General features: G+C 39.2%; 3 protein-coding genes across 11 annotated transcripts in view; 2 read left to right on the plus strand and 1 right to left on the minus strand.

The window, feature by feature from the left end:
- MTIF2 (mitochondrial translational initiation factor 2) overlaps positions 1 to 7,884 on the plus strand; it is a 22,805-nt gene extending 14,921 nt beyond the window's left edge. For all 9 annotated transcript variants that reach the window (XM_024753001.1, XM_024753003.1, XM_024753006.1 and 6 more), the window contains 7 exons: positions 449 to 573; positions 1,838 to 2,042; positions 2,399 to 2,651; positions 3,313 to 3,453; positions 5,068 to 5,232; positions 6,975 to 7,115; positions 7,665 to 7,884. In XM_024753001.1, the coding sequence (XP_024608769.1) occupies positions 449 to 573; positions 1,838 to 2,042; positions 2,399 to 2,651; positions 3,313 to 3,453; positions 5,068 to 5,232; positions 6,975 to 7,115; positions 7,665 to 7,837 (1,203 nt within the window). In that variant the 3' untranslated portion in view covers positions 7,838 to 7,884. The remainder of the gene's footprint in view (positions 1 to 448; positions 574 to 1,837; positions 2,043 to 2,398; positions 2,652 to 3,312; positions 3,454 to 5,067; positions 5,233 to 6,974; positions 7,116 to 7,664) is intronic.
- Positions 7,885 to 9,072: 1,188 nt separating this feature from the next.
- Positions 9,073 to 11,771, minus strand: RPS27A (ribosomal protein S27a). Its single transcript, XM_024753008.1, has 6 exons — positions 11,713 to 11,771; positions 11,552 to 11,616; positions 11,010 to 11,064; positions 10,521 to 10,606; positions 9,649 to 9,780; positions 9,073 to 9,263 (listed from the first exon to the last, which is right to left on the minus strand). Exons 2-6 carry the CDS (start codon positions 11,597 to 11,599, stop codon positions 9,114 to 9,116), a joined length of 471 nt encoding a protein of 156 aa, XP_024608776.1. The 5' UTR covers positions 11,600 to 11,616; positions 11,713 to 11,771; the 3' UTR covers positions 9,073 to 9,113.
- A 296-nt stretch (positions 11,772 to 12,067) lies between these two features.
- Positions 12,068 to 23,976, plus strand: part of CLHC1 (clathrin heavy chain linker domain containing 1) — a 38,141-nt gene continuing 26,232 nt past the window's right edge. Inside the window, exons 1-3 of the mRNA XM_024752919.1 lie at positions 12,068 to 12,186; positions 18,204 to 18,457; positions 22,372 to 22,559. Of these exons, the coding sequence (XP_024608687.1) occupies positions 18,281 to 18,457; positions 22,372 to 22,559 (365 nt within the window). The 5' untranslated portion in view covers positions 12,068 to 12,186; positions 18,204 to 18,280. The remainder of the gene's footprint in view (positions 12,187 to 18,203; positions 18,458 to 22,371; positions 22,560 to 23,976) is intronic.

A 23,976-nucleotide genomic window follows, 5' to 3' on the forward strand; every position in this document is an offset into this window, starting at 1 on the left:
CCAAGAACATGGTATATCTCTCCATCTGTTTGTATCATCTTTAATTTCTTTCATCAGTGTCTTATATTTTTCTGCATACAGGTTTTTTATCTCCTTAAGTAGGCTTATTCCTAGCTATATTATTCTTTTTGTTTCAGTGGTAAATGGTAGTGTTTCCTTAATTTTTCTTTCAGATTTTTCATCATTAGTGTATAGGAACTCAAGAAATTTCTGTGCATTAATTTTGTATCCTGCTACTTTAAATCGTTTAGCCTCCATGTGTCTGTATGTTTTACAGATTTTTTTCCTGTAATTGATATCTAGTCTCGTAGTGTTGTGTAATTCATGTTTTTAATGCATAAAGAGAAAAGTGTAACTGTCGAGGATTATTTGGCTTTCTGATACTGGTATTTACATTTACAGATATTATTTATTAATGTATATTAACAGGTTTTTTTTGTTGTTAAAGGGCGATAACATGATGGCTTTGGCAGAGGCAACAATTGCTCTTGCAGAAATGTTAGAATTGAAAGCAGACCCTACTGGTCCAGTTGAAGGAACAGTAATAGAATCTTTCACAGACAAAGGAAGAGGGTAGGTCTGTTAAAATGGTTGCTTTCTAATAATGTTATTTCATTGTTTTTGTGACTTGATTATATAACAGTATCTTATGTTTATTGCACATTATTATTAGTCCCTGAACAATATTTTCAAAGCATTTGTTTTAAAAAATATGGATTTCCCTGGCAGTCCAGTGGTTAAGACTCCACGCTTCCACTGCAGGGGGCACGGGTTCGATGCCTGGTTGGGGAAGTTCTGCATGCCGCTGCGGTGCAGCCAAAAAATATATATATTTTTAAAATAAAAATAAAAAGTATTTTATTGCACTGGCACACAGAACACAAACATGCAGTTATCAGTAGATCTTAGCAAATATGTGTATACATTTAGTAGTCATATTTAGGTGACTTAGTAGTTCAATTTGCTTGATATATTGCTAAAGCCTTATAGACTAACATAACTTGGAATAAAATGGCAATTGTTGCATTTCAGGGTTTCTAAATTCTTTATGTTCTTACCCATTAATATATAGTAAGATTGTTGGAATAGTGTTTTCTTTAATTTCCCTCCCTGTTAGCAAAAGAGGTCTTTTCACTGCTTAACAAATTATAGAAAGGAGATTAGGATTCTGTCAGAACACTTAGCTGTCTGCACCCTTCACTACCATAACCTTACAAGAAATGTTTTTTGTTTTCTTTTTTTTAATTGTAAAAATTGCATAATATTAAATTTACCATCTTAACCATTTTGAAATGTACAGTCTAGTGGCATTAAGTATATTCATATTGTTGTGCAACAGATCTCTAGAACTTTTTCATCTTGCAAAACAAACTCTATACCCATGAAGCACTAATTTCCCCGCCCTCCTCCACCCAGCCTTTGGCAGCTATCTTTCAGTAGTTGTTTCCATGATTTTGACTACTTTAGATACTTCCTATGAGTGGAATCATATAATATTGTCCTTTTTGACTGGCTTATTTCATTTAGCATATGTTCGTCCAGGAGGTTCATCCGTATTCTAGCATGTGACAGGATATTCTTTTTTTAAGGTTTTATAATATTCCATTTTACATATATACTGCATGTTCTTTATCCATTCTTCCATTGATGGACATTTAGCCTGTAATTTTGAAGAAATGTCTTTATAGTATGAAAAACTGAGAAGTTGAGAAGTGGTGGAATTAACCCTGTGTGTTCAAATTATATATTTTTAATCTCATAAAGATATCTTTACTGAGAAAGTGCCATTACACCATGATTATGGCATTAAGAATATATACTTTTATTTTCATATTAGTCCTGTTACTACAGCTATAATTCAAAGAGGAACTTTGAGAAAAGGCTCCATTCTGGTTGCTGGAAAGAGTTGGGCAAAAGTACGCTTAATGTTTGATGAAAATGACAAAGTAATCAATGAGGCCTGTCCCAGCATGCCAGTGGGAATTATAGGCTGGAGAGACTTCCCTTCTGCAGGAGATGAAATTCTTGAAGTAGAATCTGAGGTATATCAAGCTTAATTCCTCTACAGTAGATATGATATAATGATTTAAAATATCAATCTATAATGTTATACCAAATAAGTAATAAATAATTCAGTACTATAACAGGCTGTGAGGGGGGGCCAGTGATGTCATTTTAGAGTTTGGCTGTAAAATTTGGCTTTTAAAATTTGAGATAAGATTTTTAAATAATTTCAAATTTACACAAAGCCTCCATATAAAAGTTTTGTAAGTTTCTTAAAACTTTAAAATTAGTGGTTTCATATATGAGCTAGGCTGATTTCATAGTGGAGGAAAAAACCAGCAGTTACTGGTTTCTATTTAGTTAAATAATTCCTTTTTTTTTTTCCCCTATAAAGCCAAGGGCACGTGAAGTTGTTCACTGGAGGAAGTATGAGCAAGAACAGGAGAAAAATAAAGAGGATCTGGAATTAATAGAAGAAAAGCGAAAGGAACACCAAGAAGCACATCGGAAAGCCCGCGAGAAGTATGGCACTTTGCACTGGAAGGCAAGGTCATTTATAAAGTACAAAATAAAAAAACAGCAGCAGCCCTTAAAGCCAAAAGAAAAAGCAGGAGGAGATTCAAATGTACTTCCTATAATTATTAAAGGTGACTTTTAAAAGATTTTACTTTACATCTCATTTTAGGAATATATGTATTTCGTCATTCTCACAATTAATTTGGGCCATTAAATTTAAGCCAAAATGATTTCAGTATTTTGGGGGGGAATTTTAAAAAATTGAGATATACTTGACATGTAACATTATATTAGTTTCATAATGATTCAGTATTTGCATATATGGTGAAATGATCACCATAATAAGTCTAGTTAACATCTGTCACCATCCTTAGTTATAAAATGTGTTTTTCTTGTGATGAGCACTTTTAATATCTACTCTCTTAGCAACTTTCAAATATGCAGTGCAGTGTTATTAACTATAGTCACCATGCTGCATATTATATTCCCATGACATATTTACTTTATAACTGGAAGTTTGTACCTTTTGACCCTCTTCACCCTTTTTGCCCACCCCCTCACTGGGGGAGATTTCCTTAGTAAACATTTATCTAGTGGATTTTGTTGTAAATGTACATTTGGTTCTTTATACTTTATTCAGTTAAGTAGATATTTATAATGCTAAACCTAAAGAAAAGTGGATTTTGTGGTAAATGCTATTCCTTTTATTGCTTTAAATAGATTATTGTCATTTTTGTGTCTGTTAATTTCTAACTCCTATCACCAGTAATTTTAAACTTTTGCTGCATTTAGGTGATGTTGACGGTTCCGTAGAGGCCATTTTGAACATTATGGATACCTATGATGCTTCACATGAGTGTGAACTAGAGTTAGTACATTCTGGTGTGGGTGATATTAGTGAAAATGATGTTAACCTTGCTGAAACATTTCATGGTGAGGATTCCATTTCCTGTTTGTTTAACTGTGTTCCCTAGAGCATACTCTGAACCATTTGTCTTTTCTTGCTGGGCTAGTCACACCTGACATTTTACCCCCATCGGTATCCCCCTTCCTGTTGCAGTTCAGTCTCAGCTAGTGATTGAGAGCAAATGGGATGTGCAGTATTGCAGCCACAGCTCCACTGTGGCTGTCATTGTTGTACTGAAACTTTGGGGAACTATTTCAAGCCCCAGTAGTATTTCTTGAATGTACCATTACTGCCTCCTCACCACTTCCAGGTTGCCCCCCAACCCAGAATTGGTTCTCTCTCTCTTTCATTTAGACTTTTTGAATGCTCTTTAATCTGCAATCAGCCTACTCAGTACTTTCCTTCATCTTTTACTTTTGGTTGCCTATTTTTGTTTACTTATAATTTTACAACTTATATTTTTCTTAAATCAAAAGCTCTTTTTAGCTTTATATGCCTTGAAGACAAGGGGACTGTTTGTGAGTCAAACTTACGATACACGGAAAGGGGACTCATGACTGCATGACTGTCGCTTTAAATAGGTTTAACATCTAGGCAAAGCACCAGTGTTATTGAGTGATTAATGAATCATTTAGGAAGGGGGTACTTCATGACCTAACTTGATTAGAATTAGATGTTACCTTTACTACTGAAAAGATGTTTTCAATAATGTTGGTTATTTCAAAGTATTTTATGGGCACTGACTTTTCTATTAATGCAGATAGTATGATGCATTGAATGATTTCTTAATGATAATAAGACTTTCAAGGTGGTTCTGTTTTTCTCCTGATTAAGCCATTTGCATAAATATTTTTTCACACCCCCAAGGTATTTGCAGTTAAATACATTATTTGTTCTTTGGTAAAATGGTCAGCTCCGTGGAACTTCTTTCATTTCTTAAACAACTCTTGAACTTTACCAATTAAGTAACTACAGTTGACACTTGAACAACACGGGTTTGAACTGTGGGTCCACTTATACATGGATTTTTTCAATAGTAAATATTACAGTGTACTACAAGATCCGAGGTTGGTTAACTCCTCGGATGTGGAGGAACCGCATTTATATGGAGGGCCAACCATAAATTATGCTCGGATTTTCAACTACACGGAGGATTGGTGCCCCTAACACCTGTGTTGCTCAAGGGTCATCTGTATTTTTTTAATATCTTTTGGCCAGCTGAATATCTAAGAGCAAACAACAAAAGTTGTAGACTATAAGATTATAATTAATAACAGAATTGTTATTAAAATAATGTAGTATTTCAGTTCTAATCATTTTTTTCTTATTTCTCTGGTATGAAAGCTTCGTTTAGCATATTGCCTTGCACATAATGGTCATTTAAAATAATGTTCCTTAAATGATTGGATTTAAAAATCATAAAGAAATCTTCCTTGTTTAATAAGCCACAATAGAATTTATAAAATCCTTTCATTAATTTAAAAAATTAACTAGTTTTCATGAGAAAAAATTATAGAATTTACCTCTCCTACTCACTTTTAATTTACATAGAAGCAAAAAATTTAGATTTGTGTTTTTGCTTGGAAGACAAACTGTTTAATGCAATATTTGTGCTACTTTATTGTATTTATGCTTTCCAGGTGTTATATACGGCTTCAATGTGAATGCAGGCAATGTTATCCAGCAGTCGGCTGCAAAAAAAGGAGTAAAAATTAAACTTCACAAAATCATTTACCGTCTTATTGAAGATTTGCAGGAGGAACTGAGCAGTAGATTGCCCTGCATTGTGGAAGAGCACACAATAGGTGAGTGTTCACTGAATGTTTAAACATTCGTATCTAACCTGCTGTAAATAACACTTGAAAGCAAAGTTTAAGGGAAATATATTTTGCTGTTTAAATATGTTCACTGTTCCAACACATATCCTGTGTTCTAGAAAAAAATGACTACTATAGATAAAGGTTCAGTGTAACTTCGTATGAATTATAAACACCTGCCCTCTGCAAGGTCTTGTGCTTTTGGCTGTGAGGATACAAAGGCAAATAAGGCAGTAAGAACTTGCCCTCTAGTTAGACATAAACCACTAATTGTAATGCAGAGTAGACTGGGATGGGAGGCATAAACATTATTAACAGTGTTGTGGAAGGAGCCATTGATTTTGTCCAGCAGCTGGCAAAGAAATCCACCATGAGAAGAAAATTTACATTTAAATATTAAACATTTAAAAATATTTTTTTCTAACATATCCCTTGGCCAGTTTAACGGCTAAATGTATTTCAGATGGACTGAATCAGTTTATCTCTTCTTTTTCCTCCCCACATCTGGATATTTTTGGTTAACTTTTAATTTTGATGATAGTTTTATATTTCCAGAAAAATTACTGGAAAAGTATAAGCAAATCCCTCCCAGTTCACCAGTTGTTTACATTTTGCCCCATTTGCTTTAGTCCTCCCCCTCCAAACACACACACACACACACACACACACACACTTTTTTTTTCTGGGCCATTTGATAGTAAATTTGAGATATTGTGTTCATTTGCCCGTAAATATTTGCATTTCCTAAACACAAGGACGTTCTCGTATAAAACTGCAGAACAAGTATCAAACTCAGGAAATTGAACATTAATACTCTTATCTAAGTCACAGTCCATGTTCCAATTTTGTTCATTGTCCCTATATAATGTACTTTATAAATATATATTTTTCCCTCAGTCCAGGATCACAGATTAGGTTCTTCAGTCTTTTGACCTTGACATTTTTGAAGTGTATATAGGCCAGTGATTTTGTTGAATGTACTTTAATTTGGATTTGTCTGTTTCCTCATGATAAGACTCAGTATTTGCATTTTTGGTCCACAGTACAGATTTATTTTAGCCTTTTCTGACCTACTTAACATGATCACACAGAGATTTGTATGTTCTTGTGCTAAGAGCAATTTGGAAAACTGAGTCATATGAGGGTTTCCAGGGGTAAGTGAGCACCAAATAACACTAATTCTAGAAAACTGTTACATTATAGTGTGTGGTACCGTGACATTATTGGAATTTGTTTTAAATTTCAGTCAGTAAAAAAAAATTAAGCTGACTCACAGAATTAGTACTCTTAAGTGTATATAAATTACCCATGGTGAGATTAAAAATAAATCAGGCAACAACGGATGGTCCATTCAAGAAAATATATTGAGGGACAACTGAAAATTAGGTTTTCATGGAGCAGACAGGAATTATACTAATCTTATCAACTGATAGCATCTTCTATTGCATTTTATTCATCCAAAAAAGTGAACATTTCATTTATTTTTCATTCTTTTGGTAAGCACATGTAGTTTTGTTGATTTTCTTTTCCAAGAATACCCAAGGATTTTCATGTTATTTCTAATATTGGCCAGGAAAATAAAGTTGGTTGAGTTAGAGAAAATTAGGACTTTCTTGCACGAGTTTGTAATTTTTCTCACACCTTTAACTGTTACTCTGCCAAATGTCAGAAATTATAGATTTCTCAGAATTTTTGTTTTCTGTATACTTAATGTTCTCTTCTTCCTAAAGGTGAGGCTTCTATACTAGCTACCTTCTCTATAACAGAAGGGAAGAAAAAAGTTCCTGTGGCCGGCTGCAGAGTCCAAAAGGGACAGTTAGAAAAACAAAAAAAATTTAAATTAATACGTAATGGACATGTTATTTGGAAGGGTAAGCAACATAAAACTGTTTCTATAATATCATATCCAGTCACCAAAACCTGATGATCCTGGGTAACTGAAATCTTTCACTCCCATAATCCTAGTTCAGGCCACTTCTTGCTGATATCTGGCCTCCAGTCCTAATGACTCTCCCAGGATTGTTAGTCCCCAAATCTTTCTAAGGTTCTAAAAATTGGCCCCAAACTACCTTTCCAGCCATGTCTCTCCTACACTCGGATCCACATCATTATATTTTCATCCTTTCTTAACAAGCTTGTGCCTGCATCGTCTTCATCGTCCCGAGTATAACCCCCATCCCCTGTAAAGTGTTAACCTTTGAAAAGGGAGACAGTACTTTTCGCTACACATCACATCTTGTTTATAGCAAACTTCATTTTTCTTTGGTTTCCCTGGTATTTCGTCCCATCTTTTAACATGACAGGACTGTAAAATCTGTAAGAATTTCAGTGTAATTTTCCTTTTAACACCAGACTACAACTGCACTTGTTGGGTACTTATTTGAGTTATATGAACCATAAGTTTTTTTCTCTTTTTTAAGGCTCATTAATCTCACTGAAACACCATAAAGATGATATTTCAGTCATCAAAACTGGAATGGATTGTGGTCTTAGTTTGGATGAAGAAAAGATAGAATTTAAAGTGGGAGATGATATTGTCTGTTATGAAGAAAAGGAAGTTCTAGCCAAGACTTCTTGGGACCCAGGATTTTAAAATTATGTTAAAAATGTAAATGATTAAATGTTTTGCTTTATTACAGAGCAACTAGTTTCGTCTTACTAAAGGTAATAATTCACCACTCACCACTGGCCAGAAAGTTCTGCCGAGCATTAACAGGTGTAACTGTCAAAATGCTACAGAATTAGGAAACCTTATTTAAGGACGCGTCCAACTAGAAATCCTAGAGTAGGGAAAGAATATGGCTAAAGGGAATTGTTAATTATTGGTATATCAATGAATCTAATAATCAGTTTAATAAACTTCAAGTGCTTACTTTAGTTCATTGATATCAAGAAGCAAGCCTCCCTGAACTGCACTCCATAGATAAAATATGGTACCAGTCAAATACTGTGAAACCATTATTTTTCAGTGTCAGCAGTACCAATGAGCAAACCTCAGAACTTAAAATTCCAAAGAGGAGTTCACACTCAACATTAAAGGACTTTGGGTGAATTTTTTTTAACAGATCTTTATTGGAGTGTAATTGCTTCACAATACTGTTAGCTTCAATTGTACAACCAAGTGAATCAGCCATATGCAGATGAATTTTTTAACTGGTAACTTGCAAGCTCTGCCGCCTTTAAACTTCCTTTGTAGGAAACAAGTGTCAGTACATTGTAGCTTCTTTTTAGGCAAGGTTATAATACCAATTCACACAAACCAATGTTTCTCAATCTGAGGGTGGGGGAGGTTCCTTCCCACCCCTAGGGGTCATTTGGCAATGTCTGGATACTTTTGGTTGTGGGGAGGGGTAGTGTGCTACTGGCAGCAAGTGGGTACAGACCAGGGATGCTGTTCATCACCCTGTGATATACAGGAAAGTCCCTACAACCAAAAATTATCAGTCAAAAATGTCAGTACTGGGGGCTTCCCTGGTGGCGCAGTGGTTGAGAGTCCGCCTGACAATGCAGGGGACACTGGTTCGTGCCCTGGTCCGGGAAGATCCCACAAGCTGCGGAGCAGGTGGGCCCGTGAGCCATGGCCACTGAGCCTGCGCGTCCGGAGCCTGTACTCCACAACGGGAGAGGCCACAACAGTGAGAGGCCCGCATACCGCAAAAAAAAAAAAAGTCAGTACTGCTGAGGTACAAAGAAACTGACCTGTATCTAGACAGCTGGTATCAAATACAACATAATTCTGCCAAGTACAGGTTACCTAAGAAAATAGTGATTAATTTGATCTTTAAAACCCACTTTTAAAATCACTGGAATAAAACTCAACATTTAAACGGTAGTTCATTAGTTCATGTCTTTTATTAACCAATATACAATCACTTGTCTTCTGGTTTGTTGAAACAATAGGTCAGACAACATTTGCCACAATAATGTCTGTCAAAGTGGCTGGCCATAAAAACTCCAGCACCACATTCATCTGAAGGGCACTCCCGACGAAGGCGACTGATTTTGCCATTCTCATCCACCTAAAAAGCATAAACTTGCTGTTAAGATAATCTTACAACATACTGTGAAGTCTAGCTTAAATGACTCAAAGTATTTAACCTTTTAATCACACAACAGTGATATTTCTTAGTACTTACAAACCGAAGCACCCCAAATTCTCACCAATAATTACTACAAGAAAAAAGTTCAGAGTTTTTAAAGCCCAGCCTTGCAAGAAGTGGACAGAGTTAAGACCTGAACCCATATCGGACTTCAAAATCAGAAACTTAGTTTGGAATAAAGTACCTAAAGGTAAACCCCATTATAAAGAGCTTATTCAAATACCAAACAGGAAAAAACCCTAAACTTTTATATTAAAGAGTTTGAAACCAGAGATAAATTATTACCTTTAATAATTTGGCTCACCTTATAGTATTTCAGGACAGCCAACTTAACCTTCTTTCTCTTATGCTTGTTCTTCTTGGGAGTGGTGTAAGACTTCTTCTTCCTTTTCTTAGCACCACCACGAAGTCTCAACACAAGATGAAGAGTGGACTCCTGTTATTGAACAGAGAACAAAACAGCCTTTAAAAATGGTTACATTAATGCTACTGCTCTGTGGAGAATGGACAACCAGCATCATGCACATTCTAACTGGATATGACAGGAAGTACACTCACACGAGGGAGTCAGAAAAAAAAAGGTATCCGATTCCTATATAAACTCTTAGTTCATAGACAGATTAAGGAACACATTAAATTACACCATGGGATGCGATACGCAAAATCCAAAACGTAGACTATAGTAGCACTTCTCAAATGTTGGTGTATCAATCACCTGGGAATCTACTGCTAATCTAATGCTATTCTCCCCACTTTGAGTATTAGTCAAAATTTCCAAATTAAGATACAAATATTCATACTTAAGGGACTTCCCTGGTGGTGCAGTGGTTAAGAATCCACCTGCCAATGCAGGGTACACGGGTTCAAGCCCTGGTCCAGGACGATCCCCCACACTGCAGAGCAACTAAGTGCGTGGCCAAAACTACTGAGCCTGTGCTCTAGAGCCCGCGAGCCACAGTTTCTGAGCCTGTATGCCACAACTACTGAAGCCTGTATGCCTGGAGCCCATGCTCCGCAACAAGAGAAGCCACCACAATGAGAAGCCCGCGCATCGCAACGAAGAGTAGCCCCCTCTCGCCACAACTAGAGAAAGCCCACGTGCCACAACAAAGACCCAACACAGGCAAAAATAAAAAAATTAATTATACTTAAAGGGCTGCTTTCCTCCAAACAGACCTTTTGAATGTTGTAGTCAGACAAAGTACGTCCATCTTCCAGTTGCTTGCCAGCGAAGATCAGTCTTTGCTGGTCAGGAGGAATTCCTAATGGGAAACGAGTTGAACAAACAAATTAAGTGACTGCAAAACAACCATATCTGCTCAAGATTTATAATCTTGAATCAAATAAATGGTACTAACATCCATCAGTGAGTTCTTACTACAGGGAAAGTGTAATTGTAAATGTTTAAACGGTTTATCTCATTTAATCCTAATACATGTTAACCACTTTACAAATAAGTATACATGTGTAAATTAACTAACACGTCCAAAATCACACACGTGAAAGGTACTACAGCTTGGCTCCACGCTGATAAACGTCTACTGTGTTATTCCAAAAGCATTTTTGTCAATCTGACCTCTTCCCACCCCACAAAGAGCAGGTATGTCTAGCGCCTGACAGGGCCTCTGCAGGTGAGTTTTTCTGAATCAGAAAATGTTAACTTGCCTTCCTTGTCCTGGATCTTGGCCTTTACGTTTTCTATTGTATCCGAGGGTTCGACCTAGAAATTTTGAAGTGCAAACGTATAGGTAACACAATCAGGAACTAGAGTAAACTAGAGTAATTGCTCCGTTCAGTTGGAAGGTCATCAAGGAGCCGAGGCGGTGGGGGCTGAAACCTACCTAGTAGAGCCGTTGGCTCACGCAGCTGGAGACAGGCTCCCCGGCGCGCACGCTCCCTCCCCCAGCCCCGGGCGGCGGCGGCCGGGCCACGCGTGCTCGCGCCCACCTGCGGGGGCCGCCACCCTCCCGCCTCGCGACCCCGGCAGCGGCTACCTGGCGGGAACCACCAGAGGCGACAGACTCGGACTTTAGGCATCGGAAACCTGCCCTAATCCCCAGCTCAGTTAAACAATCCTCCCTTTACGGCCAAGTTTTAGAAACCAGGTTCGGAAACGTATTCTAAGGCGGTAAGCAACGCGCGTGCCGAAACCCGCCTCAGATCCCCCCTCCTTCACGCCGCGACTTCTCCCACCGCCTGGCCCGTACCTCGAGAGTGATGGTCTTCCCCGTCAGGGTCTTCACGAAAATCTGCATATTGGCGGCGGTGCCACCTGAGGGTGAGGAAAAGGAGGAAACGGTGAGGTTGGGGACAGAGGAGGCGCGACGGCAGGCCGCGGGCCGGAGAACACCCGAGAGTACATACTCACCGCAGATGGCGGATCCAAAAAGAAGGGCATCGTGCAGGCCCACGGGCTTTCCCAGGGCCCCCGCGGAGGCCCCGCCTCCTAGGCGGCCACGTCAAGTGCCTGAGTGCTGTCGCAGCGGCTGTCCAGCCACGTGCCAGACCAGGTCGTGACCTCATTTCTCCTCCTGGTAGCCTGGCTTATTTCTCACTTTAGCTTTCAGAACGCTCTTGAAATAGCAGATTTAAGCAATTTTAAAATGTCTTTAAAAGAATTTCACACCGTAGTTGACGTGGCTAAGAGGGTCTTTAAAAGGGGGTGGGGTTGAGGGGGCCTCATGAGGAAAACGGAGGAAATGGAAGTGTCTTCTGGGAATTGTAGTTTTCCGCTGCTTTCTTTTCTCTAGGACTACTCGTCCCAAGATGCAGTTCCACAGCCATGGGCTCCCTAGTTACTATCGCTTAGCCCTGGCGTCGGGATTTGGAGGAAGGGGTTAAGGTGAGGAGGGAGCAACGGTGAAGCGCAGTAATGGTTTCGGGGAAGGTGGAAACGGGTCGGAAGTGACTAGGAGAGAAGGTTAAGAGGTTGGGGAAGAGTGGGGGACCGAAAGTGTCATCACCCACTTACTGAGGCTGTGAGGGGCGGATGATCAGCCATTTACCACCAGACGCTCCCCTTGGCCTTCAAGGGAAGGGCACACCTGTGGCCACTCCAGACAAGCTGAAAGATAGGTGGTATCCTCAAAACCTCTTGTCCGTCCTTGTCTCGCCCTGTAGCCCCTCCCCGCCTTCAACCCCGGATGTTTTCCTAGTTTAAGGAAGGTTCTGTCTTATGTCACTACGCAGTGTGAAACGGTTTACTATGTTGAAAATCTCTGGAGTTTTCAAATTTTCAGATGAGGCCACATGGGAAGGAAACCCGCGGAAAGGTTTATTTATTGTAGAATTTCCAAGTTTGGAGTTGGGAGTTGTGGTGAAAGTCCTAAGAGGAAGTTTTTGGAGTATGGGTGGGGGGCTGTCCTGGCAAGGCGGGCGAGTTAACTCCCTTCCCCTGGCCTTTCGCCGCTGCGCAACCACAGAATCCTGTGCGTGCACCTTCTAATGTCTTCTCTCTTTATCTCTCTGTGCCCTCTTCTCTGCATCTGCATCCCCAAATTCAGGCTCCTTAATTTTCTCTGTCCCCAGTTTTTTTCTAACCCACCTTCACTTTTGCCTCCAACATATAAAAAGTAAAAATGATTATGTCATTAATGCTACTTCATCTTCAAGATAAAATCCAAATTCCTTAGTGTGATAGCCTCTGCCTTCCTTACAGCCTAGTCTGCCAAGCCCATTACTCACTTATCACTGAGCTAATTGAAGTTCCTGACAAGCTCTTTCATGCTTTGGCACTTCTGAAGAAAACGTTTCTTCTCTGTGGAGCGCTCTCCTACCATATTCTGCCGGCTAATCTCCACCTTTACAAAAGAACTCCTCGAAAGAGTTGTCTATACTCATTGTCTCTAATTCTTTTCCTTCCATTGACTGAACCCACTCCTATCAGGCTTCTGTCTCCACCATTCCAGTGGAATAGCTCTTGTAGTTACTAATCACCTCCGTGTTGCAAAATTCACTGGCCATTTAATCTTATTTGACCTATCAATCAGCGGCATTTGACACAGTTGATCATTTCTTTCGTCTTTGAAACACTTTCTTCACCTGACTTCCATCTCCCTTTTCCATCTCCCTGGATGCTCTTTTCCAGGCTGTTCTGTTGCTTCCTCCGTATCTACCAGACCTCTAAACTTTGGAGTGCCCCCAATGCCCAGTCCTTGGACCTCTGCTTTGTTGACATTTCCCAGATCATTTTCCATTCTGTCTCATAACTTTTAAATGTCATTTATATGCATATAACTTATAAACTTCTCACTCAGACTCACCTGAACTTCAACATGTCTAATAGGGAGGCCCAAGCTCCTGATCTTATGAAATTGATATTCCCATCTCATAAATGGCAATTTCATCTTTTCAATCGCTGAGGCCAAAAACTTTATGGTCATCCTTGACTGTTCTCTCATACCCACATCGAATCCCTCAGCAAATCTTGGTTTTACTTTTAATGTATATGCAGAACACTTCGCACCATCTCTGCTACCACTCTGATTCAAGCCACCGTTATCTTTTGTCTGGACTATTGTAGTAGCCTCCCAGTAGCTCTTCTGGCTTTGACTCTTGTCTTCACAGAGCAGCAAGAGCAATTCTTTGAAAATGGAAGTCAGCTGTCATTCTTCTGCCCACGGCTCTCCAATGGCTTTCATCTCTCTCTGAGTTAAGCCTAAGTTCCTATAAGCAAGGCTGTCACTCCCACACTGGAATGACTGGAGGCCACAGTTCAGCTCATTGTTCCTCTTGCCACGTCTTCCCAGAGAAAGGAGCATCTTTTTCTAACCTGCACAAAGGTGCCCCATAGGCTGGTAGTGCTCCTACCTTCAAGACCCTATATTCTACGTGATCTGGCAGCTACCTCTCTGGCCTCATCTTTCTTCTCTCCTTTCCTCATTCTCCTCTAGTCTTCCTGGCCTTCTTGCTGGCAGATATGCTATCCTGCCTTGAGGCCTTTGGACTTGCATCTCTCTCTGCCTCAACCACTCTCCTCCCAGGAATCTACATTACCTGCTTTTTTCAGGTTTCTGAAATGTCACCTTATCAGTGAGGGCTATTCTCTTTCCTGACTTAATGCCTTATGTAAAATGGCACCCTCCCACCTTTCTTACTTTCTATACCCCTTTCCTTCTTTTATTTTTCCCCATACAACTTACCCCCATCTGTTACACTCTTTTTTACTCCTGTGTCTTCTGTCTCATTACTTGAATGTAACCTCTGGGAAGTTAGGGACTTTGTTTTGTTTAGTACTATATCTCTAGTGCCTAGAATAGCAGCAGACACACAGTAGGTCCCCCCCCCAATATATATATATATATTTTTTTTGCGGTATGCGGGCCTCTCACCGTTGTGGCCTCTCTCGTTGCGGAGCACAGGCTCTGGACGCGCAGGCTCAGCGGCCATGGCTCACGGGCCCAGCCGCTCCACGGCATGTGGGATCTTCCCTGACCAGGGCATGAACCCGTGTCCCCTGCATCGGCAGGCGGACTCTCAACCACTGCGCCACCGGGAAGAGTCCCCCCGCCAATATTTATTGAATAAATAAATGCAGCACAGATTAAGCATTGTCCTGGATGTTGTTTCATGAGATGTTTTCCCTAATATTTCCCTGCCCTCTCCCACAGACTAGTGAGGTGCCCCTCTGGGCTTTTGTAGCCCGTTGTGCCCACTGGTCACACTGCCTTCTCTGCTCTGTGACAGAGGTTCATTTAACTAGAATCAATACTTGTCTGGGAACCCTTGTGACTTGTTTCCTCTGTATCCCTAAGTGTCTAATTTGAATGAGTGAGTGTAAGGTAATCTGAGTTGTTCTGTGTAACTCAGTGGCATTTTGTAGATGCTGAGAAACAGTCACTTTAGCTGTGTTCTGATTTGAGGGCACAAGTCATGTCTTCTGAGCAGACCAGATTATTGCTCAGTGATTACTGATTAATAACTTTCTTTTTTTTGGGGGGTGGGATGGGTGGTGCATGTACTCTGCTAGAAACTGTATTATGCACTGGAATGCATATGGGTGGGGAAGGAAGATGGGGAATGAGAACATTTTGGTTCCTGATCTTATCAAATTTAGAGCCTACTGAGAGAGATAGAGAATATAACCAGAATTCTGAGTGATAATTTGATAGAGGAAGTGCACAGTACGTGGGAGAACATAGCAGTGGCACTTGATCAAATTTAAGGGAATCCAGGGCAGCTTTCCTGGAGCTGTATAGGCTGAGATCTGAAAAATAAAGCCAAGTAAATGAGAGTGGAGGTACTGTGTGTATCTTATGGAGGAGAGGTGAGGATGCGGGAAGGGAATGCAGGGATGGGGAGAGAATTACCATCAGGTAAGAGAGCAAGTTTATAGGAGTGGATGGGGGTTATGAGGAGGACAGGGGCATGAAAAGACTAGATTTGGTCAGAGAAAAAGTCCCTGGTTCCTATAGGGCATTCATAGACTAAGGAAAGAAGCTTGGATTTTATCCTAAGGGTAATAGGAAGCCACTGGTGTTCAGATGTGACCACCCATTCCCCAGTGATCACACCCATGCCTTCCTCCTTTGACTTTTATCTTTTACTATCTGAAATTACTTTTTTTTTCTTTCCGTCTGCGCTGCTCGGCTTGCAAAATCTTAGTTCCCCGACCTGATATTGAACTGGGTCCACGGCAGTGAAAGCGCTGAGCCCTAACCACTGGACGGCCAGGGAATTCCTGGAAATTACATTATTTATAGTCTGTCTCCCTTAATAGATTGTAAGCTATCAAGGAGCCAGGGACTTTATATTATTTATAACTGTATTATGCACTGGAGTGCATATGGGTGGGGAAGGATAATGGGGAATGCTGAATCTCTAGCTATAAAACAATGCCTGGCACTTAATAGACAGTAAATATTGGTTGAATGAATGAATAAAGAAATTGATTTCTTATTTGGGAAAACTGTTGATCCATTTATGGATTATTGCTTCGTTGGAACTACTTTATGTTCACTTATAAATTTATTTCTCATTATCCAGTTCATCAATATAAAGATAAATTAGGTCTTTTTTTTTTTTTTTGTGCGGTACGCGGGCCTCTCACTGTTGTGGCCTCTCCCGTTGCGGAGCACAGGCTCCGGACGCGCAGGCTCAGCGGCCATGGCTCACGGGCCCAGCCGCTCCACGGCATGTGGGATCTCCCTGGACCAGGGCACAAACCTGTGTCCCCTGCATTGGCAGGTGGACTCTCAACCACTGCGCCACCAGGGAAGCCCCTAAATTAGGTCTTTTAAACTTTGAAATTATTTTGGTGTCTCCTTCCTTCAATATATGACCTATGGGCAGTATTTATTGGCCATATATGTTATTTTAGATAACTAGGTATCAATTATATTGCCAAAACACAGTAAAATTGATTTAGGCATTTATTCATCACAGCATTATTTATAATAGTGAAAATATCCAACAGGTGGGGAATGGTTAAGTAAGTTATTGTGTATCATACCATGAAGTACTATGCAATCATTAGAAGTCATGTTTTTGAAAACTATAATATTTAACAACATGGACAACTGCTTTTAATACTAAGTGAAAAAATAGGATACAAAACTGAGTATAGAGTGTGATCCTAATTTTATAATTATAAGCATTGGAAGGAAATACACCATATTAAGTAGTCATTATTTTTTGGTGGTGGGATTCTGGATGATTTTTGGTTTTTCATTAATTTTCCAAATTTAGTTTATATTTTCCAGATTTTATACCATGAGTATAAACGTCTGTGATGGGAATGAGGGGAGTTAAAATGTTTTACCTTGGGGCTTCCCTGGTGGCGCAGTGGTTGAGAGTCTGCCTGCCAATCAGGGGACGGGTTCGTGCCCCGGTCCGGGAGGATCCCACATGTTGTGGAGTGGCTGGGCCCGTGGGCCATGGCCACTGAGGCTGCATGTCCGTAGCCTGAAAAAAAAAAAAAAAAAAAAGTTTTACCTTGCCACACATTTTTAAGCAAATCATGGGATCCGTTTAACGTTGATGTGAATAGATCTCAGGAACCAACTTTTGTATCCAACTCTAGTTGGATAATGATTCTTTACTAAGAGAGCAGTGAAATATAGCTGCTTGAAAACCTCACTCAGAAAGGTACAGTTTGTTATCTTTGACATCACTGATATACAGATTTTAGCAGAAGTCCTGACTTCTTACTTTTCAGTTAGTACGTTCATAGTAAAGATAAGAATTATAATAAAATTCATCATAAAAATAAATTCATGAATTATTTATAGCTATTGTGTGTTGGATAACTGTGACTGGGCCAGGTAGGTACATGCGTAGAGAAATATTTGATCTTGTTTGCTTCATCAGGAGGCCTCCAAACTAGTTTTCCCACATGAAACAAATAAAGAAAATGCTAATAAACCTTCTGTTAGAAAGTGTTGAGTTAAAGAAACCATTCAATCATATGATACATATACTTGTTTAGTAAGAAATGAGTTCTTTATTGACTGGTATTCTATCCCAGAGGTATAGTATAGCACATGGTAGTAGAATGATCAGACCTTTTAATTCATAGGTTGAAATATTTATTTCAGAGATCCATGAGACTTTTTTTTCTTCTGAAACAAATAGACGTTTTATTTAGATCAATTTTTTTTTTTTTTTTTTTATGCGGTACGCGGGCCTCTCACTGTTGTGGCCTCTCCTGTTGCGGGGCACAGGCTCCGGACGCGCAGGCTCAGCGGCCATGGCTCACGGGCCCAGCTGCTCCGCGGCATGTGGGATCTTCCTGGACCGGGGCACGAATCCGTGTCCCCTGCATCGGCAGGCAGACTCTCAACCACTGCGCCACCAGCGAAGCCCTAGATCAATATTTGACTTAATTAAGCTTTAGATTAATTGATGGTCTTTTTCTTTCAGGCTTATCAAAGTTTTGGCTTTGTTGCCAAAGCAAGTCAAGACTTTTCTCTGGTGAACAGGTGTGCAGACTGTGACATATGTCTGTCCAAGAAATAAATAAACATGCAGTTCTCCCTCCTATCATTAGTAGAAGTGACAAGGAATTTTTGGAAAGAATGCAAAGATACATAATTACAGAAACTGAAAGAGTGGGCTGTAATGAGGAAGGACCTGCTGATGAATATTACATCATATACCGAAACGTTTTTGATAAGGTATCATAATGCTTTAAGACAACAGAGTTTTTATGTAGAAATGGTCTATCTTGACAACTAATATTCCTGCCTTAGTAACACCACTGCTTGTTTGACTACATTCCCTTTGTCAGTTTTGAGAAGTTCATCCAATTTGTCAGAAAGGGATGAATGGGGAAAACGCAATGCTGGATTTATATTACTAGACAGTTAATGAGAGTTTCAGTTATTGTAGCTTAAGTGCAGGCTATCAGTTTTTGAACAACAACCTAGCTGTGCCCTCTAATATCATTTTGACCTTCCATCTCAAATCATTATCTGATTTGTTAGGAATTGGGCTGTAAGCACGAACCTGGTAGTTCTTTGTTGTTTTGGGTTGGTTTGTGGTATAATTAGAATCTTGGTTTAGATTTGATCTAGCATATTAAATTGAGACTCCTTGTAGATTAGAGGTCTAGATAGGCATGGTAAACAAGGGGTTTAACTGCACTGAATGTTGGAAATATGGAGGTAAGAAAATGCTGTGGCTTTATGTAACATTTGATTTTGCTTTTCAAGGTTTTAGAAATACCTGCTTTTCCTTAACAACAATTGCAGTATGGCCACCGATCCTCATTTTTTTATCTCACTTTTTTTTTTTTTACCCACGTAAGATGCCCTGACAGTAAAATCAGTGAAGTCAGCACTCTTTCCTCCTTACCTAGAAGAAATTATTACTTACGTGAAGACTTCTGTAAACTATTGGTCTCTGAGTAAAACAGCCATAGGCAAAATGGAACTCAGTGTTTTGTTTAAATTTTAAACATTACACACTGAGTCTTATTTCTCCTCTAAATAAAAATATAGTGCCTCACTCTAAGGAAAAGTGAACACAAAGTAGTGATATATACCTACAAGTGGAATTAAGAAAATTGATGCATATCCATAAAAGTATAAAATGGAAAAAAAGAATCTTTTCTTCCTTTTAAGTCATCTGGAAAATCTGTCTTTTGGAACTGGTACACTGGCAGATTAGCTTCATTTTATAAGTTGTTATGATCAATGAAATTGTTTTGGTGTTTTAGTCATTAAGGAATGTATTAGGTGAATATTTAAAGGTACTGAAGGTAGTGTATTGAATAGGTTTTATAAATATCAAGAATCATGCTGAGACTCTACTTGTGTGAAATCAGCAAAGGAAAGTTATAATTGTAACATACTTATCTTTGCATGTCTAAATGCTAGCACTTGTCAGAAGTTTTCTTACATGAAGAGCTCTCTGCTTTAAATTAGTATAGTTATAGTGATGTCATTTTGGAGGAGCTTTGGTAAATTTAATTCTTAGAGAAAAGACATGGGATTAAATAAAGGATAATTTCTGTATCTTTAGTCCTTTTCTCCCTACCCCCCAGGATTTCCATTTGGACTGTTTGTACATTGTACAGTTATAATTTGTACATTTGCACATTGTGAAGTATCCTATTCTTCAGGACTGAGAGGGGTTCTGAAATAGAAATCATTTGGTACTTAGAGAAACTTTTATTCTAGCTTCTCAATAAGATAATCTGCCTTTCCATTTTCATGTTATTCCAACACATTTGATTGTTAATAAACTATTAATGCCTGCCTTCTCTAATCTTCCTTCTCGGAAGGATCTGGTTGGGTAAAAGATGAAAGTGTCAGCTTGCATCTCTGAGTACTTAGAACCAGAGAACAAATACCAAATTCTGTTTAAAATCAAAAATAGAGGATTTGGCCTAGAGAACCATGCCTAAATCAAAGCAAGGAGGACCTGAGGCTGTGTAACAAGAGTTGAGGGTACATTGCAGAGAGAGCCAAGGACTTAGTAAGCAAAGGACTTAGTAAGCAAAGAAAACCAAAGCTAGGAAGAGTGAGCTTCAACAGATACGGGTGAATTATGGAGGTAATTGGACTCCAGAAAGTGACTGGCCTTTTGCATCCTGGTAGCGTGTTGTACAAATAGTGTATATTCGTGTGTAGGTGCTGAGGTGGAATGGATACCATTCCTCCTCTCCCTCAGATCCCTGTACCTGGTAAGGATGGCTCTGTTTTGGGGGGGGGTGGTTAATGGAAACCTTAATACCGGAGTCTGAAACTTGAATCCCTAGAGGCCAAGAAGGTCATACAAAAGAGTTAAGTGTACTGGCTTTAACAGAATAAGGAATCATGGGGACTGTGGTAAAATGAAAAAACAATCCAATCTAAAGCTCCAGCTGATTACTGCCATTAAGGAATGGGGGTTCCACATTGGAAGATTTTTCAGTTTTCAAGAGAACCTGAAAATTTGGGTTTGGGGTGAAATTTCCTAAATTTTAAAATATTTTGTGGACCAAGCAAAACTGTTCTACCTCTGGCATACAAGTTTCCCTCCTTTAATGCATTTTCTGTGCATTCTTAAAGATTCCTATGGGTGTTCTGAAATCTATTTCTTCTAGCAAAACCATATGGGAGCTGATCATGATGTTACTACAAGTCTGTTTTCTATCCATTAACATATCTGAGTTGTCTTGAATTGTTGCAGCACCTCATAGAGGCTTGTGGAGTGGAGTATGGCCAGGAACCATGGGGTATTTAATTTGGAAGACCACAGATTAATGACCTCTATTTTATTGAAAGTTGCTGGGTGGCAGTCCTTTGGGTGGATAGGTAGTATGGTCATGTCAAAAAGATGACCAGTATCTTCCATTCAGTTATCCTTTCCTGGTGCTTGGCATTGAGCAATTATCTCCTCATGCCATTTTTTTTTTTTTGGCCGCATGGCTTGCGGGATCTCAGTTCCTCTACCAGGGATTGAACCCAGACCATGGCAGTGAAAGCGTCGAATCCTAACCACTAGACCACCAGGGAACTCCCCTCCTTATACCATTTCTTGATAGACCAGATGTCTACCTGGATAATTTTTTCTAGGTATTTTCTAGCTAACAGTGTGGTATACCAGAGACTAGAGATATAGTAAGGGTAGAAAGCCTAATTGTATCTTTCAGAGAAAACTGTGGATTGATTACATCTATTCTTTATATGCCTCGACACCTTCCAACGTCCTTGTGAGCAGAATTTGGCAACCATAAATTATTTTTAACTTTTTTTGTTTTTTAACTTCTTTAAAGTGCTCCTTAGTTATTATTGTTTCTTTGTATGGGTAATGCCTACACAAGATTAGCCAGGAAAAAAAAGAAAAGTAAAGGAACCAATAAGAGTATACAGTGGAAAGTCTGGTCCTTCTCATCTTAGACCCTACTTCCCTTTCCTTCTCTGTAGGTTTCTATTTTCTTCTATTAACAATCCAGAGATATTATGTAGGTTTCCTTCTCTGTAAGTTTCTGTTTTCCTTTCCTTCTCTGTAGGTTTCCATTCTCTTCCATTATAGTTCCAGAGATATTATGTACTTAAACACCATTGTAAACCATGAATGTAAGGTATGAAGGGTTTTCTCCAGTTGCACTTGACATCTTGGGATTAGAAATGCAGTTTGGAATTGAGAATATTGATCAGCTAGTCGGAGCAGATGGGTTAGAAAAACAGGGAAGTGAAGGGAGTCCAGGATTTTAAGGTCTGAATGAAGTCCTTCAGAGACTAGACTTGGAGGTAATGAGGGACGATATTTAATAGTATTTGAGAGATCCAGAATTGAGATAATTAGATCTGGTATTGGTTTTATCTGACCTCATATAATGTATGTGTTAATTCCTAGTAGAGCAAAAAACGTGTTTTTTTCTCTCTCTCATATTTAAGCTCACAGGATTGTAATGATTCACAAAGAGCATATATTCAGTAACAATTAACTGTCTTTAATAGTGGTATTTGCATATGAATGCAAGCTCAAATTTGCAAAATTTTAGATTTATAATTGCCCATCATATTTCATTAAAAAAATTCTATAATCTGTATTTGCAAGTCTTTTGATCCATAGTCTTCTAGAAAAAATCATATTTTAGGTAATAGAGTATGTCACTGCATACAAATCCATTCTTACTTCAATCAAAAAAGAATACGATGCCTTTATTGAGACAATAAAGAAAAGCCAGAGAACTGCATTTCATCTTCATGGAAAACTTAAAGTTTTGGCAGGAGAGCCCACAGCATTGGTATATCATAGGAAAAGAATAACTCAACTTAAAGCAAAGTAAGTATATTAGTAAGTAGCCCAAAAGGTGATAATTGTTACTTTGTTATATTAACTAGCCATTGTAACTATAACCATTGGTTCTTACTCTTTTTCAATTTCAATTTTATTTTAAAGCCATGTTTTTATGTTACCCTTCCTATTGAAATTACTATATTTTTACTTGAAAAATAATACTAATTCTGTTTGAGAATTTTATAATATCTCTTAGGATAATTGGAGGCACATTGTAGTATCATAAAATGAGGGATACAGATAATTGCTCCAGGTGATTTCTTGCATGGAAGGTTTTTTTTTTTTTTTTTGCGGTACGTGGGCCTCTCACTGTTGTGGCCTCTCCCGTTGCGGAGCACAGGCTCCGGACGCGCAGGCCCAGCGGCCATGACTCACGGGCCCAGCCGCTTCGCGGCATGTGGGATCTTCCCGGACCGGGGCAAGAACCCGTGTCCCCTGCATCGGCAGGCGGACTCTCAATCACTGCGCCACCAGGGAAGCCCGCATGGGAGGTTTAATAGTACAATTTCATGATTACCATCTGAAATAGAGCGCTTAATGCTCTGATGCACAAAGATAAATAACCTACTGGGAGAGGATAAAATGCTCATTCTTGCCAAGTAGTCTCAGATTTTCAGTGTTCCATTTGGTAATTGATGGGTAAATTATTACAGATAATTTCAAGTCAACCTGGAAAATTATGTAAAATTTGACCTCCACTTCTGGTAATGTGGCTTGCTAGATGTTGGGATAGATCTTCCTATTGGGAAAATATGCTACATAAGATGGTAAAGGAATTTTTTTCCAAAAGTAACAGGAAGCTGACAGGGTAGTGACAGAAATATTAGGGCAAAATCATAACAGAAGACAAAAGATAGAGAAGCACTAAAACTTCTTTGACCCTGAAAGCATTTATTAAAACTAGTGACCATAAGCTTTAGTTTTTAGTCTGTGGCACAGGGGTACAAAAGACAGAGCCCAGGATCTGTCTGCCCAAGGGGTGTAGTCTACTGGGAAATCCTCCCCATATAAATCTGGGATGATAAAGGGCTACACCCTTGAAGAGTGAACAAGAGGTAAACTGCTCCACCTTTGAGGACTGCATGGAAAATTGCCTTCTGCTTAGCAGACTGCTAACAGATCCAGGGCTTATTTTGGGGGTGATGAAATGTTCTGGAACTAGAAATGGTAGTATTTGCACAGCTCTTTGAATATGCTAAAATTCACTGAATTGTATACTTTACAAGGGGGAATTTTAAGGTATACGAACTATATTTCCATAAAGCTACTATAAAAAAACCATGGAGGACAGAGTGAGAAAGTTATATTATTATGTCTAATCACAACTCAAAGAGAAGAGAATATGGGACAGAGACAATATTTGAAGAGAATATGGCTGAGAATTTTCTAGAACTGGTGAAAG

The sequence above is a fragment of the Neophocaena asiaeorientalis genome, unplaced genomic scaffold (assembly GCF_003031525.2).
Source record: "Neophocaena asiaeorientalis asiaeorientalis breed wild unplaced genomic scaffold, Neophocaena_asiaeorientalis_V1.1 scaffold100, whole genome shotgun sequence".
Lineage (NCBI taxonomy): Eukaryota > Metazoa > Chordata > Mammalia > Artiodactyla > Phocoenidae > Neophocaena > Neophocaena asiaeorientalis.

What these genes read in the sequence shown, in the direction of transcription:
- RPS27A (XM_024753008.1), bottom strand. Translation starts at nt 11,599, where the DNA reads ATGCAGATTTTCGTGAAGACCCTGACGGGGAAGACCATCACTCTCGAG. An exon ending in CAAGATCCAGGACAAGGAAG is followed by an intron (nt 10,607 to 11,009) that starts GCAAGTTAACAT and finishes GTTTCCCATTAG; the next exon opens with GAATTCCTCCTGACCAGCAA. An exon ending in CTGACTACAACATTCAAAAG is followed by an intron (nt 9,781 to 10,520) that starts GTCTGTTTGGAG and finishes GTTCAATAACAG; the next exon opens with GAGTCCACTCTTCATCTTGT.